At 39.2% G+C, this 16,463-nt stretch overlaps 2 protein-coding genes and 1 long non-coding RNA gene across 5 annotated transcripts in view; 1 reads left to right on the top strand and 2 right to left on the bottom strand.

The window, feature by feature from the left end:
* Positions 1 to 16,463, bottom strand: part of LOC116689674 (uncharacterized) — a 22,063-nt gene continuing 5,600 nt past the window's right edge. The window contains exons 2-3 of the long non-coding RNA XR_004332068.1: positions 4,994 to 5,004; positions 1 to 91 (exon numbers count right to left, since the gene is read on the bottom strand). This is a non-coding gene — a long non-coding RNA (uncharacterized LOC116689674). The remainder of the gene's footprint in view (positions 92 to 4,993; positions 5,005 to 16,463) is intronic.
* Positions 1,531 to 7,846, top strand: LOC116689658 (uncharacterized). Its single transcript, XM_032516239.1, has 5 exons — positions 1,531 to 1,706; positions 5,997 to 6,700; positions 6,818 to 6,889; positions 6,995 to 7,073; positions 7,169 to 7,846. Exons 2-5 carry the CDS (start codon positions 6,169 to 6,171, stop codon positions 7,341 to 7,343), a joined length of 858 nt encoding a protein of 285 aa, XP_032372130.1. The 5' UTR covers positions 1,531 to 1,706; positions 5,997 to 6,168; the 3' UTR covers positions 7,344 to 7,846.
* The window catches only part of LOC116689638 (excitatory amino acid transporter 2), a 26,615-nt gene continuing 18,171 nt past the window's right edge, over positions 8,020 to 16,463 (bottom strand). For 2 of the 3 annotated variants that reach the window (XM_032516224.1, XM_032516217.1), the window contains exons 4-11: positions 15,692 to 15,942; positions 15,500 to 15,608; positions 15,095 to 15,221; positions 14,643 to 14,876; positions 13,740 to 13,934; positions 12,650 to 12,784; positions 11,630 to 11,837; positions 8,020 to 10,589 (exon numbers count right to left, since the gene is read on the bottom strand). In XM_032516224.1, coding sequence (XP_032372115.1) covers positions 10,491 to 10,589; positions 11,630 to 11,837; positions 12,650 to 12,784; positions 13,740 to 13,934; positions 14,643 to 14,876; positions 15,095 to 15,221; positions 15,500 to 15,608; positions 15,692 to 15,942 — 1,358 coding nt within the window. In that variant the 3' untranslated portion in view covers positions 8,020 to 10,490. The remainder of the gene's footprint in view (positions 10,590 to 11,629; positions 11,838 to 12,649; positions 12,785 to 13,739; positions 13,935 to 14,642; positions 14,877 to 15,094; positions 15,222 to 15,499; positions 15,609 to 15,691; positions 15,943 to 16,463) is intronic. The other variant, XM_032516229.1, reaches the window with a different exon arrangement.

Below are 16,463 nucleotides of genomic sequence, written 5' to 3' on the forward strand. Positions count from 1 at the left end.
CTTCTGTCTCTGAGTTCCAGTTTTTTGAGATCCTGTTCTGTGGTTCTGGAATTAGTTTGTGTCTGTGTAGCTTTCTGGACTCAGTTGTGTTCTTTTTATGAAACAAATGTATATATCATTTTATGTATATACTGTTTATTGATCCCCACTGGGGAAATTACAATTTACTCTCTGTTTTGTTAGTAATCACTACATACAGGCCTGCAATACACACACTCATGCTCAGGACCTATTCATGCAAAATGGAGAGATGTCAGAGTAAGTGGGCCGCCAGTGCTGGACCAGTTTCCTGAGCGGATGGGGGGGTACGGTGCCTTGCTCAAGAGCACCTGGCAGCGTCCAGGAGGCGAACTGGCATCTCTCCAGCTACCAGTCCACACTCTGTACTTTTGGTCCGTCTGGGACATTGGTCTGTACTGGGTTCCCAACCCAACTCCCTACGGACTAAGGTATTGCTACCCCCCCAAGCAGTAAAACGTCCGCCTGCTTCTGTATTTGGGTCCACCATTACCCGCATACGCAACATACTGCGGGGAACGCCAGCTCCGCAGGTGGACCAGAGCCAGCACCGGGGACCATGGTCACAAACCATGGTCACAACAAGCTGGTGGCTAGCTGCTAGCCAGCTGCTACTTGAGGACTTAGGCTACTTGAACGGCAGCAACATTAGACCCAGCATTGTAGTTCTGATTCCCATGATCTGAACCCGAACCAGCTGTGACTCACGGACGGATAAGCAAACTTAACAGCAGCAAACGAAGGTTTGGGAAAACTGGACATGCTTTCTCAATCAATGACATGACTAATTGAGGAATTTCAAACAGGAGTTTGGACAAGCCGTTTTCAGGCAGTTGAGAAAGTGGTGTCTGTGGGAAAGAAAAGCTCCATTTGGAGTGAAATGTGAAAAAGATGGGAACAATTCATAATAGAGACTGTACAACATCTGAGTAATGTAATAAATAAATAATGTAAGCGTGTCTCCTGCAAGGCTCAACAAATTTTCAACTGCCCTAACAACCCACTTCTTAGGAGTTTGCTCTCTGGCCCTCTGGTCACCGTTTTAAAATGCCTACAACAGGAACAAGGTGCTACGGCTTCTTTAATCGCTGTGGCAATTGTGAAGCTTGATTCATTAACTGCTGTTTTTATGTGTATCTGAATTAGAAAGCTGGATCAGCACATTTTCCTTCAACATTCTGAGCTGTCTGAGTTTGGCAGTGATCCAGGGTTTGTCATTGATTAAACTCACCCTGGTGCATGATGGAACTCACAGTTGATGTGATTGAGAAACTCCTAAATAACTGATTCCATTGTTTGTCATCTTCCAGCAACAAGTATCTAAAAATCAATTAACTTCCTTATTCATTTTACTGAGTGTGTGTGTCTGTTGTGTTTGAGGAAAGAGGGAGAAAAAAGCATGAGTAAGTGTGTGGGCTGACATCCTATCATGTACAACGTAGTTGGGAAGAGGGTGTGTGCACACGTGTGCCAGCCCTCCTGTGAGTGTCATTGTTGTCCTGATGAAACACCTACCTGCTGCTGGGTATAAAAGGCTTTATCAGTTCTGTGTTCCAAATAGTTCCGACTCGCTAACACTCAACTTCACTCTATGGCTCCTTCACAAGTTTCTGGTATGATGATGAGGAATCTTCTTTTTGGGGTTATTCTTGGACTTCTCGCTGTTGTCCACTCAACACCTGTTATTAGTAAGTGAAAGTGTTCTTTGTATTTCATCTGTTAGTTTAATGTTTAGTTTTTTATGCTATAAGATTGAATAAAAGACCCCAAAGAAGTGAACTGATATTTTAATTAACTTGTGAAGAGTAACGGTTGTAGGGAACCAGACACGTTGTTTGTTTTGAAAATTTGGTTGAAAGAAACCCAAATATATGATATAGAAACTTTTTGAAAATGGGTCAAAACAGGAGGGTTAAACTAGAAAATTACAATAATCAATTTTGTGTGCATATCCTCAGCTGTGACATATGGTCAATAAAATTACTTGGCAAAATTACATTCTTCCACTTAAGAACTTTGGAGGCCATAGTCATGACTTTTTGCATAGTCATTGTTTTGTTGTTTTGTTTGGGATCTGACAAACACAGAAATTATACTGTTATACAGACTTCTGAAATTTCAATAAATCCCATGGTATCCTTTTTCTTACCCCATGTGTCAGCCTTCTCCTCCCTGCCAAGATGCTCTTTATGTTTCAGGTCTAACTCTTTCTCTAAGAATTCCAGAGTAGTATTTCATCTTCAGTGCACAGGTTTCACTGGCACTCTCAGATTACACACAGAGATCTTTGTAAAATGTTCCAAGCTGCTCCAGGAGTGCATTAATGTCTAAGTCTGGAGTAAGGGGACACCGAAGATCAGAAAATAGCTGTTACACAAGTTTGGGGAAATGGGTAACTCCATAGGGAACACCAGAGCTGAACATGACTGGGCAGAAATGGAGAGTAGAAATGTTTGATTTGACTGACAATATCACAATTTAAAAATACTCCATTACAAGTCAAGTGTTTAACCCTCCTGTTGTCCTCAGATCAATTTGACCCATTTTCAAAATGTTTCTACATCAGAAAATTAGGTTTCTTTAAACCAAAATGTCAACAAAAACTCAGTGGTTCCATACAACGCTCTTCACACAAAATGCTCAGTTCACTACTCTCACTAAATATGTGCGTTTTACTCAATGTTGTGGCATTTGGACCAAAAAAAAAGATAAAAGGGTGTTGAAAAAAGTGACAAATGACAGAAAATGCTTCAAAAACGTTGAAGAAGTCAAAAACGCAAACAAAATCAACTAAAGTGACAAAAAGTGACAAGAACGTTCCAAAACATATTTGACCTAGAAAAACAAAGTTACATGGTCAACGGGTAGACAACACAAGGGTAAAAGTGCTGAGCTAAAAGAATGAATGAATGAAGTATTTTTAGTAAATGTATTTATAGTAGCAAACATCAAAGTATCTATTCTGTTAAAAAATACGTTATATTAGATTGTTAATACTGTTGTAACAATGTATAAGTAGCATTTTATTGCTGTAGCTGCTTGAGATGATAACTTTATACCTTAGCCCCAAACTACAGGGGAGTCCCCCCTCCAAAAGGGCCCAACATAAATCAGAGGGGTCATGAAGTGAATAATAATGGGAGAATAGATATGAAAAAAATAAACAAAGTTAAGCCACACAAATTTGCATATATATTGTTTTACTATGCTTTACTCTTTACTTTTTTAAAATAAAATATTGAATCATGTTTACTCTTTGGGCCCTGGCTAGTAATTGAATTGAAAACCACAGGGTTAATCTGTATTGTATTGTTCTTACCAACTGTAAAATAGCATTCACTGATATGGTATGCAATGAAATATAACAAATCAACAATGAATATTTTCATTAATCATACAGTACATTGCCTAATTTGTCCTGTTGCTCCTGCTTTCTTAACAGCACACAAACGTGACAATGGCTTCCTTCCAACTTAAAGGAGAATTCTGGTCAATTCCAACACGTAGCTCTGTTGTTTGTACATTTGGAGTGTTGTCAGTAGAGAGAAAAAACAAACCAATCGGTGCTGCCTACACCATGTTATCCTCCTTCTAGAGTTAGCACCCAACAGGCTTAAACAGGGCAAGTTATAAACGTGTTTTTAGCCTCTTAACATTTTCAAAATGTCATTAAAAGTTCCTGCCCATGTGCAGCGATTCCTTCCAAATGAACAAAGTGCATCTGACTGCTGTAGATGTGACAGAAAGGCATAACAGGTGTTATTCCATACCTCTGTTTATTTCCTAGTCCACACTAGTCGATTGTCAAACTCATACAACACAATATTGCAAAATTTAATTTTTCCACACAAAAAAAAACAATTTGCCATTGTTATGTCCTTAGTATTGTAAGATGAACAGATTTCTCAGACAAAATCTGGGGAAATTTTCAGCTCAGAAGCGTTAATACCTCCAAAACAGGTAATGTTCATATCTTTGCAAAACTTAAAACAAGGACACTGCCCCAGGGGGATTACTAGACCTAGAGCTGCACTGGGGCACAAGTCCCCCTAGGGGGGTCCATGTGCATGCTCCCCTGTAAGAAAAGTGTCTATTTTAAAGGTGCTCTAAGCAATGTTGGATGATGTTAATTCTTGTTGACATTATTTTCAAACAAAAATAAGACTAATATGCCCTTATTGGCTAGAATACTGTCTGTGTGTACTTTGTGGTAAAGGTGGGAGCAGTTTATTTTTGTTGCCGTTTGTAGACCCCGGACTGTCTACAGAGACTGCTTTTTTACAGTGTGTTCTGGGGACAGGCAGCTAGTAGATAGTGAGGCGATGTTTGCTGTATGTGACAACAAATGTTGTAGCCTAAAACACGTGTGACATTGCTTGGACCACCTTTAATGTTTAAATGCATCAATCTGGTAGCCTGGTCCCACCAGAATCTGGTAAATTAGCCCGGTCCTACCAGACTCTGGTCCATTAACCTGGTCCTACCAGACTCTGGTCCATCAGCCTAGTCCTACCAGACTCTGGTCCATTAACCTGGTCCTACCAGACTCTTGTACATTCCATTTGTAGGCTACAGAGAGACTTTCCACTCTCCAATGACAAGTGTTATCTTCCTTGAAGGCGGGTACTCTGAAAATTAAAACTATTGGATCTGCCCATTTTTGCATTAATTCACTTGGAAGCATACCAGTTATATAAATTCAAATATGTAAGTGGGATATATTTAAAGAAGTTGGATTGTCTGGAATCTGGCAATACAATAACCATTATGGTGGGATACACTGGCTAAGCAATTTACTAAAATGTCTTTGCTGACATATATAGTTTACATGAGAATATATTATAATTTTGGAAAGCATGTAGACATTTTGTTGCAATTTCAAAACCAGATTACTCAGGAACCGCTTCTTGTACCTATGCATGTGTTGAGTGAATAGTTTGTGATATTTCACAGAGAGTAATGGGTGTAGAATCACCCTTGCTGCTTCTTCATACTTGTACTCCACTACACCTCAGAGAGGATTGTTGTAATGTTTACTGAACTACATTTATCTTACAGCTTTTGCTTTATTGCTTCAGGCTGGGCTTGTTTCTGCAACAGCTCATTGAGTATCAGAGACAATAAAACTACTGAGGACATATTTTCCATTGATCCAGTATTAAACGAGATCGCTGCAGTCGGCAGAGGCAAAACAAGCTACAATGTATGTTAATAGGACAATTGTCCAGCTTGTATTTACGTTCATAAAAGAGCTTGTTTTGCTAATGACAAACTCAGATTAATATATAAGTGTCTTACAGCATAGTTGAAAGGATTTCTAAGGAGGTTGACCTTTCTGTTAAAGATTAAAATCCTTTTTTTTAAACAAAAGTCTGCAAAATGAAACCCACCAGACTCCATGTAAGAAATAAGTAATTTTAGCATCGTTAAATATGGCATTCTAAAACATTTCTGAGCTCTGAGCAGCACTTGCTCAAGTTGTCTCGAGCCTGCGCATGTAGGATGGGCAACTATAGGCTACGTTTGTCAATGTTTTCTTGCTTTTATTCCAACTTCGGATCTGTCAGTCACAGGAAAAACGTGGACAGATCCAGCCGTCTACTGAAAGCACTGCAAATATCTAAAAAACAGAGCTACTTGTTGAAATCGACCGGAATTCTCCTTTAACTAGGGCAAAATACCATTGGTTACTTTTTTGGACCGGGTGTGTCAAAATTGTTGTATGCTGTTAACCTGAGGCTTTGATGAGGTTGCCTCTCCTTTGTGAACTACTCATAAACCATTAGTCACCCACGTTAATCATTACTTTCTCTTAAGACACCTCATCTAAGAAGAACTCAACACAAGTGTATACAAGAATTTGAATGGAAGCACTTAAGCTCTGTGGGATGATCTAGTAATACATCAAAAAGGCTCATGTCAGGGTTGGTACTAAACACTCAGTGACCTGTGGATTTTTGTGTCTCTCCTTGTTCTAGCTGTAACCCAGATCCCCACCAAAGATGGGGATGATGTTTTCAAAGAGGCTGTGACAGAAGGTTTCCTTGTTGAACCCTATTTCCTCATGTTGCTCACAACTAAATCACCCAGAAGAAACACAACCTTGAAGGTGTCACCCAGCAGCCGTCCTCTGACTCCAAAGAGAGGGACATGATTGAAGGCAGTGCTATGGGCGACACCAACGAAAAGACATCCACGTTCCTCCAGTTTGCAACCACAACTCCGAGTGTTTTACATGTTCAGAGCTCTGCCTTCACAGTGTTGCCAAGGGACAATGTCCACTCAAGTCCAGATCCATCCACCAGCCAAAGCCATCAGTCTAGCTTTACCTCTTCATCAGTGCCAAGTAAAGCCCAGTCAAGCGTCACCCCAGACCACATCTCAGTCTCTCAAACTATTTACCCCGCTGTTTCCACCTTTGACTTCCTGAGCACTCAGAGCTCCGACTTAGGGTCTGGAGATGGAGAAATGCTTGGCAAGTACTCTACTACAACCTCCATTACGACGTCTAGGTCCAACAGAGACGCTAGCACTGCATCATCAACCTCCAAGGCAGCTTTTATCCGACCAAAGGCTCTTGTAACGTTTGCCAGGAGTGAAGGATCAGGAATGGAGTTCAGTACAGTGTCAACCAGTACTGGAGAAACACTAAGAGCTGTGGTGCATGCAACACTCAAAGATGGTAATATGCTATACATGTCCCAATAGTTATTTAGTTTGATAAAGGCTTCACTCACTATCATAATGTCTTTATTGGTTGCCTATAAAAGATCTTAAGCCTCTATATATCTGTTCTCAGTTCAAAAACCACACAAAGTGGAATACCGTGACAATGTTCTGGCACCCAAGACCAAAGAACACAGTACGCCGGGTGAGTCTAGAGGAAAAAAAACATTTAATAAACCAAATATCAGCATGATTAAACTCTGGCTTTAGACCGTCCATCTTATTAACTTTTACCCTCTCATATCTCCAGGTTGGCTCGTGATCCTAGCTTTTATGGTTGGTTTTGCAGCACTGGTAATGGTCTTTGTTGCCATTGCTACCAGAGACAAGTAAGACTTTTAAATGAGGAAAAAAAGAACACTACTTTTGACTGATACTTTTTGTAATGTAGAATTAAATGCTCATTGTTCCTTTTTTTGCGTAGATGGAGAGGACCACGCCAGGTATCTCAGATCGAGACCAAAACTAACTCAAACCAGCAGAGGGAGCTAGAGATGGAGACATTCCTGCACAAAGACAAGCTCATGGTAAATCAAAAGGTGGGAGATTACACAGTCATCCCCCTGGATGAGATTCCAGAGAAATATTCATCACAATGAGGTTCAGAAACAGACCCTCTGGAGGCTTTGAGACTCATCACAGAACCTGAAGATTGTGTTGGAAGCAAATGGTTTTGATCAGAGGAACAAAACTGTTGGGGACGCTTTCTGTGGACTTTAACTCTGAGCCCAGTGTGAACCACAATCATGGTCCGGCTTTTCCGGCTGAATTTCAAGAACTCCTAAAGTATCTTTACTTTGAAACTGATATTTTGGATAAATGTATTATCTACTATTGTATTAAGTGTTAAATACAAAACTGGTTGGGTAAGAATCACAAATGTCATTTATTTCAAACTAAATCTCACAGCGTTTTATTCTTTTTTTTATTATTGTAAATAATGAATGTCTTTTTTTTTAACTCTAAGTGGACACATGATTCTGTGTGCAGTCTAGATATGTGGTTTTAAGGTGTCTGTTGTATTTAAATCACTTTGTAAAAACATTATTGATAACTATGTTGTCGATTGTAACTTATATGAAGCTACTCTTTAGCCCACATTCAGTAATAAAAAAAACTTAAATAAAAAAAAAACTAAATTAGAAGCACTAAACAGTGCTCAGCCCACTAACTCATTATCATCTTTTGACAGCCTACACAGCACTTGTAGAATGCAGTTATTGTATGTTGTATCCCACTTGCCATCATCCGAGAAATAAACACAATGGCAACTCGTCAATAAACATTTATTTGCTCCATTAATATGTACACACAAGTAGTTAAACATTGACACACGTTCAGTCCATTTGCCTGTTGAATATTGTTTGTGCTCTGTTATAGTTAATTTGGTACAAGTGCGTTCAATCCTGCTTGCATTTAGTCAAAGTCAAAAGACGTTCTGCATCACAAGGAACAGACACAAGGACAACATTCAATACATTCTTGGACCGATATGTGCATGAAATCAAAAAGAAAGATAGAAAATATATGTTTTATCTAAAGATTGTACACTTTCACCTGCTCATAGAAAACACCTGCTTCACTAGGCCAGTCGTTGAGAACATATTCGTTTTAAGATCAAGGCCCAACAACAAATGCAATAGATGGAAAAGTGATGTGATAAATTAGTAGATAACAGATTTTTGACATGAATCTGGGTATGCTGATAATTGAGCAAGACTCCATTTTAGAGGAAGGGGGTGCTTGAGCCAAACACTGGATGGCTTGCACACAACTGCCATAATGTGCTCATAACCCTTAATCAGTAACCACATTCACTCAGCAAAGAGGGGAGAAATAAAAGGACTTTCTTCCTTGACAGAAATTTGTTTCTTTAAAAACAGATCACTTGAATGCATCATATGTAAATAAATAACCCTAAATTCACATCCTATTGGGACGAGTGGCCCATGAAAGGAAAGTTAATATTGTACTAACACTATTGCATACATTCATATAGTTATAGTCTTTATAGAAACCTTTAGCATAGCAAAAACAAGTCTGATAGATGACATAATATGTCAAATCCTATACATTATACACTTTATCTAAGGAGAGTATATACACAAAGTGCAAGGAGGCACTTTAAACATGAATAGATTAGCCGTCGCTTATATGAAAAAAAGAAACCAATTACCTGTTTTAACCTTGGTTTGAACTACACTAAACTACTGATTGGTTGCTACGTGGAGATAAACTCAACAACATGTTCAGCCAACATCCAATGACCTTGTTGTCACGGCTTCAGATTCATGTGAGTGCTGGAGGCAGAATTTAGTTTGCACTTTCTAAACAGACGTCACATCTAATTAACTCATACATGTAATTACAAGCTTTTTATTCCTATGTAAATCCGCGGTGTAAAAACTACATTGCGCAAAATCTATGTGATATCTCGTGAGGAAGGCCCAGCCATCCTCGCTTTGAGTGTAGTAAAGCTGGTAGGTGGAGAATATTTACTTCTTCTACTAAAATGTGAGTCCCAATATTCTATTGAAATGAATAGTGGTAACTTTTATCCGGAAATGTGTTAGTCATCACACTGACTGCACTCTGCAGTTGACATCGTCAAGGCAAGGTTGTCAATATAGCAAAGAAATAAACAGTTTGAAAGAAAACACAGAGCAATGCACTATAGCCTGCTGAGAGTTTGAGACGCCCACCCTGTTTTTCTCTCTTGTTGAACTTCCAGTGTTCTTCCCTGTTAATCCTTCTCTTCCTCTCAGGAACACACATGAGCACACAGAAATCCCAGTACACAGGCATACGTTTTGACTACAAACAGAAACTCAGTGCTTCACACATAAAGAACATGCATACAAAAACATCGTAATAAATAACTGCGGGGGCACCCTTCACATACTCTATTTTCTGCCTTACAGCTCTCAGCCACACACCCTGTACTGTCGGTTGCAACATTTAGAGGTCACACCCTCTGCTCTTATGTTCTAAGTCCTAAGCTTTGCTTCTTAGGCTTGGTCAGGTGTGTGTGACATCAAGATGTAATCCCATAAGACAAACAGTCAAAGGTAACTTAGTGTTTAACCATCACGTACATCATAATGCGACAGGAAGCTCTGTTCTGTTTTCATTAACCCAGTTTGCATTATTTTGAACCTTTGGTCCAGTGTTTATGGGCTTTTTCTAAGAACACAGAACATCACAGAATACTGAAATACACAAATACACATTGATAGTCACAAAGCATTCAGTAATGAAATCTGATCTGTATCATTTGTTCTGACTCATTAACACCAACCTTTACATCTTCTCTTACTTGGTCCTTGTTTTAAATGTAACTGCCAAGGCCATCATCCACACATCATCTCTCTGCCCTTTAAGCTACAAAATGCTTCAATACAAAAAAAAATGAGATGTTGCACAAGGTTGAAGAGTTGTTGTTCTCGTTGACAGAACAGGAAGCTTGCAGCAGCACCAAGTAAGGCCCTGAGTGTAGTCAACTGAACGATTTATTCTTCAAAGTGCATGAAATGCACCAGTTCATTACAGTTAGTGTCAAGTTAGTGCAAATGCAAGATCTAATACAACTTGGGGAGTGATCTGTAGTCTGCTCCAGTAGCTACCCAGATGGGTTGGGTGTCCGACTCTTCACTCTTCGATGTTTTGTTGTTGATTTTTATAGTTGTGTCGGCAGAAAGTAAAAGCTGTTGGAACTCAGGGTAAGGCGCATTAGCACTGGATCTGCTTCACTCGCATTTCCATGGTCCTTCCTCAACAAGAGAGAACCCTGCTGTGTTGCCATTTTTGCCCATGGTGACCTGTAAGCAATTATCGAGATCATCTAACTATGGGGCCAAGGCACTGTCATTGATAAACTGTCAACGGTTGGGAGCAGAGAAGCCATTGGGTCATTACATTCAGGCAATTGACTTTGGGGCAGAATTAATGTGTTAATCCCCACCACTGAAATACATGTCATCTACATACACTGATACAATGATACAGTGATGCTGCTGATGTGGTTGGTCCATTACAAGATAATATGAGAACAAGGATAGTTATAGTTCAGAGTTGGCCATGTATTTGATGGATTCTCTGCCCAAACGAATTCCAGTAGTCAGTCATTAATAATCCAAATGCAACTTTCGCATGAGCATGCAAAAGCGACATTACACAGACAATGAAATATCAACAAAATTCTACTACTAGAAATTAAAATACTTTTGCTCGTTTCTTAACTACAATGTGGATAGGAGAGGATCTTTGGCATTTCAGGAATGTATGCATCATTTGGATGAAACATAGTGAAACAGCAGTCTTTATGTATACCACTGGCTACAAAAACTCTCAAAAGATGGCCAATGATTGAAAACTGTAATTTGGTCAGGGCTGCCACAAATACATGTCCAATTAGGTAGAAAAAAAACCAAACAGTTTCTTAATAAAATCAAAACATACCACAACAAAATACAAGTCAAATATAATTGTGTACAAGAAAACACATTAGGAAGGGTTGCGGCTTAAAATTAAACACTTTCATTTGGATTTCATAAGAGTAAAACAGAGTTTTTGAAGATGCTGAAAACCAAAAGTATATTAAAAAAAAAAGAACAAACTTTGCTTTTGTTGAACCTGGTACCACAAAAACTGCTTTTTCATATAAGTAACCGGTGAATAAATAAATATAGAAATATTTATTTTGCTTTTCACCCCTTTTAAAAAAATATGCCATTTTCTATTCACAATCACATAGAAACATATACATATATAAAAAAGTCACATAGAAAAGAAACACAAACACAAGGAAAAGAAAGACGAACACACAGACAGAGTGGGGTAGGATTCTCTACATACAAGTCTCTATGTCCGTTAACGTGAAATGTACCTTGCAGCCGTCTATCAAGATTGAGTTGTGGTTAGTGTAAACATTCTGGTTGCTGTTATTTTCATAGAAGGATTGTGTCTTTGTCATCTCAAGTTCATCGATCCGGGCCTGCTGGTCGAAGGAGTCCAGCTCGTGCTTGGAAAGGTGGTACACGATACCTGCTCCGTAGGAGTCGCCAACCACATTAACTGAGGTACGGAAACGATCCCTGTATGTTGAAGAGGAAAGTGGTGTGAAAGACGTGATTGAAATGATTAATGAAAGAATGAAATTGTTTTAACTTTAAGTCCATCTTGTTAGGTATGCTTCTGATTGAGTGGGCGTATGGAGGCTAAAACTTCTACTTCTACAGAAAAGTTATCGAAGCCTGAGATTTTTACATCCTCAAAACTTATGTTAGAGACCGGTAAAAAACTGCACATTGAAATAAAAGTCAAGAAGCTGGTTTGATGCTACTTTGGCTGCTCGTGGATTAACTGTACAAACCATGTGTTGCTCTGGTAAGTAGGTAAAGAAATTACCCTGAAATGAAAAATTAAATATATCCAGTATATGCCTCATTGAAAAGTGAAAGGTTGTTAATATGGTAACAAACAAAAAAAAGGTGGTGGGTTTATTTTGAATGCCATTTACATCATTAAGACTGTAAAGCAACACAAAACAAGCTGTCACTAGAAGTGTTTTGCTCAGAGTTTAACGGATTGTTGGGAAAAATTCTCACAATATAAAGGGCAGAGTTATTATTATTCAGTTATTATTTTAAGCTGCCATGGTTACTGGCTATGCTTTAGAAACCCAGTGAACATTCTCATTGTCCTTGTTTTCTTGAAATAAAAACAAAAGAAAGAAAATATTAATTTGGTCGTATTCAGGGCTAGTCAACATTGTTTGAAAATGCTATATTCAGAAATTATCTCACTTTGGTTACTTCAACACATCTGACAATAAGAAACCCTTGGATGGTGTTGGTACGTGTCTGTATGTTTTCAGTATTAGTATTTGTGTTGATGTTGAACCTACAGCAGCCAGTCGACAGCAACCAGGAGGCTGATGTCCTGAGTGGGCAGACCCACCGCTGTGAGGATCAGAAGCATGGTCACAAGTCCAGCACTGGGGATACTGGCTGCTCCAACACTGGCCAGCGTGGCTGTCATACTAAATAGGAAGTAAATTCAAACTCTCAGCAGGAGGTTAAACCACAGGCGGCAAGGATGCAACATTCATGCAGTTCCTGTGATTCAGTGAACAAATTTTGAAAGGACTTTTCCATCAAAGTATGAGTCCGTGGTGCCTAATGATAATCAAGGCAATGATCTTTTAATACATACATGTACGCATATGTATCCACAATGGTGCTATAACTCCAAAACTATAGTTTAGTCTTCTTTATGTGAAATAAACTAAAAATGTAAACGAGGTTTATTGTATTTAAAAAAAGTTCAATGTAGGCCCACGCATGTTTCACCAGTATTTACAATACTGTCCTCCCGTGAAAAACGCCCACAAGTTGTTCGTTCCAGCAGTAAGTACCACTCACGTTTACGTTAATAGTGGCAGATTCCTCTAGCAGCAGCGGTAAATATGTCGGGAGCAAAGCAGGAAGTAAGGTGACGGAGTGTACGACGCACATTGGGATGGTTGATGGGTCAACAAACACTGGACTTTTACCCAGGAGACCGGGGATCATGTCCTGTTTGAAAATAAGAGTAAACGACAATTTTTTTTTTAATTTAAGGGAACAAAAGGAACTACGCCACATTCTGTGGTGTGACCGGAGATGAAGTAACGTAACAACTTGAAACCAAACAACTTAACTACGTAGTTTTTGGCTACTAACCAAAATGCAGTTGTTTCACAACCTTAACATGTTCTCTGGTTTAGGATTCCCTGCCACCACTAGGTGCGATAATTTATCAAACACTTTGGTGGGTTGTATTAGAGTGTATGGTTTGGAGGATTTGTTAGTATTTACAGAAGAATATAATATTTTAATTAGTGTTACTTTCATTCCTTTGCTCAGGCAGATTTGATGGATAATTTGGCTAATTTATTACCAAAAGATTACCTTGCAAATGTGTTGTCATATCTGCATCCATAGCCACATTCTCACCTGACAGTAACAATCTGGCCCCAGTCGAGGTTGATCCCATTCATCTGAGCGATGAAGATGGCAGCCACAGCCTCATAAAGCGCCGTGCCGTCCATGTTGATGGTGGCACCCACTGGGAGGACAAAGCGTGTTACTCTCTTGTCAATGCCCAGGTTATCCTCTAGGCATCGGAACGTGACAGGCAAGGTACCGGCACTGTTGCAAATAAAACAGGAAGAATTGCTTTGTTAGGTCTCGGCACCCTATTTGGCACTAAAAACTTGCAGAAAAGGGGACTTCTTTACAAATTATAGATGTTCTTTTGATAATTAATCAGACTGGGTCACCCTTGATGTTCCAATAGTTTTTAAAATTAATAACACTATTGTTCTTTTCATTCAGACATCAATCCCCTCTGAACAAGTATGATTAATTAATTATTGCATTTGACTATGCAAAGCTTTTTGCGAGTTTCACTTCATGAAAAAAACTAAAAGTTGTGAGATTTTAATAGTTCTCACAGAGAATACAGCAGTTGTGACTCAGCAGTTTTTTTGTTGTCATTGCGTGATAATAAGTTTCTTGCTGATGGCTGAGCAGTGAGCAGGGCGGAACATTAGTGGACTGAGCTCACCTCTGAGTCAAAGAGTGCATTTATAAAACATTAAGTACAGGAAGGTTATCCCACATGGCAAAGATAGAAGCCATTGGTGGCAAGATTACATTATCGTTACCATTTGAAATAAAGGTTACTTTTGCTATGTAAGAACATACACAGAACCCATGGAGAAGGAGGAAAATTAAAGTATTCACAAAAGCATGCAGCCCACTGGCGAGGAAACTGGAATTAGAGTCCTACGTCTCAGGTTAGACAGTCTGAATCCTAGAATGGAAAAGAAGAACGGAAACAGAAATCCCTCATACCTGGACGCTGTTCCAAGTGCCGTGACCCAAGCTTGGAATATTCCCATGAAGAAAGTGAAGGGGTTTTGTCTTACTATCACAAAATATATCAGCGGAAGGAAGATGCCTCCATGGATGATGAGACCCACTATCACAGTTACCATGTACATCCCCAGCTGCCTCGCAACCACTTCCAAGTCTGCAATGGAGATGATCTTTCCACAGATGAGGCAGGCAATACCAACAGGGGAGTACCTAAAGATGGACACAGGATATCTTTGTGATTAATATTAGGATTATGATGTAATTTACGTGTATGTCTGCAGGTATATCATTAGTATTTTGAATATATTGATACATAGTTAACGTTAGCTGTAGTCTATGTAAATATCATTTTTGTGGAAGCAAAAACCAGCGGGAATGATTTGGCAGTGTCATTGAATGGAGCAATGCCGGTAGTGGACAACACTTACCACATAATTGCGCCAACAAGCCTCATTACAATCTCATTCAGGACATTGAAAAACTCCAACATCAGCTTGGCCTTTTCTCCCATTTTTCCCATAATAACTCCAAAAGCGACAAAAAATCCAATCAAACCTGTAAGAATGCAGTGATGTTGAATTAGTGTTACAGAAAATTAATAGCATGGAATGAGAGTGAATCACTCATTTGTTCGGTATGTGTTTTTAATGGTATGGAAACTCAAATTTCATTCTTTAAAGTAAAAGTACTTAAGTGATATATAGTGGTAAGAATTACAGCCACAAAGGAGGTTTTGATTTTGGCTCAATGTTGGTTGGATTAAAGTTTTTCTTCAACAGCTGCTATTTCTTTTCAGTTCGTTAGTGGGTGTGTTTTTTAGACTTTTTACCTACCCAGGACGTTCATCCCACCCTTGAACTGAAGCGACCTTTTAACTGTGAATTGTGGAGGTGCTTTAGTTCTGTTAGTGGGCACTGGAACTTTGGTGATTACTGTTTGGATCTGGACAAGAAGGAAAGAAAAGAACAAACAGTTGGAGCGACTGACATATGAAGCAGAGGTTATGTGGTGGGTGAGACTCCTACCTGCTGAAAGCAGGCCTGCACCAAGTTCTCTGGGAAAAGATTTCGGATGAGATCAAAGAATGCGTCCACGCTGGACACCTCGTCGTTCTTTTTTCCGTGTCCAAGATTAGCCTTCAGCTTGGGGTTACCAGGATGGATGAGCAGCACCAGGATCACTCCCAGGACGGCTGCGATCACCGTCGTCGACATGTAGTACACCATGGCCCTGGTGCCTAAGCGGCCGCTGGATTTGGCATCCAAACCGGCTAGACCTGTTGGCATAGTATGTTTTACAGGAAAATAAAGTAAGTGTCCATTAAATAAAGACGCATTTCCTCTCTTTGACAGATAGTGATAAAGTTAGATTTTGTTTGAGTCAATACACTTATAATCTTTGCATTTATACATATTAAATCTAAACTGTGGTTATGAAGTAACTTTGGTTAAACATCAAAATTTAGTTGACCAGCTCCCCTCACCATACTGCAAACTTACTAATGTCCTTCCAGTCAGACCAGTTTACAGCATTTGAACAGTGAAGCCTCCACACATAAGGTTTACCTCATTTAGACAAGTGTTACTGTTATTTACTTACTTACTGTTCTTGCTGTGAAGACATATCGTGCAAATACATTGGAACAACTAATTCTATAACCCACAATTTCAAGACTTGGTTTCAAAGTGAGACGGCTCAGTGGGTCTGGGGTTATGCTCCATTAACGGCAGTAAACCATTTGATAATAAAATGCCTACAAAATCTAAATGTCATTTATGAAAACCATGACATTTGCCA

This window comes from Etheostoma spectabile, chromosome 1, assembly GCF_008692095.1.
Source record: "Etheostoma spectabile isolate EspeVRDwgs_2016 chromosome 1, UIUC_Espe_1.0, whole genome shotgun sequence".
NCBI classification, from domain to species: Eukaryota; Metazoa; Chordata; class Actinopteri; order Perciformes; family Percidae; genus Etheostoma; species Etheostoma spectabile.

Excerpts from the sequence above, each read along its gene's own strand:
- LOC116689658 (XM_032516239.1), top strand. The coding sequence starts at position 6,169 with ATGATTGAAGGCAGTGCTATGGGCGACACCAACGAAAAGACATCCACG. Across the intron at positions 6,701-6,817 it reads GCATGCAACACTCAAAGATG|TTCAAAAACCACACAAAGTG; the intron begins GTAATATGCTAT and ends ATCTGTTCTCAG. Across the intron at positions 7,074-7,168 it reads GCCATTGCTACCAGAGACAA|ATGGAGAGGACCACGCCAGG; the intron begins GTAAGACTTTTA and ends TTTTTTGCGTAG.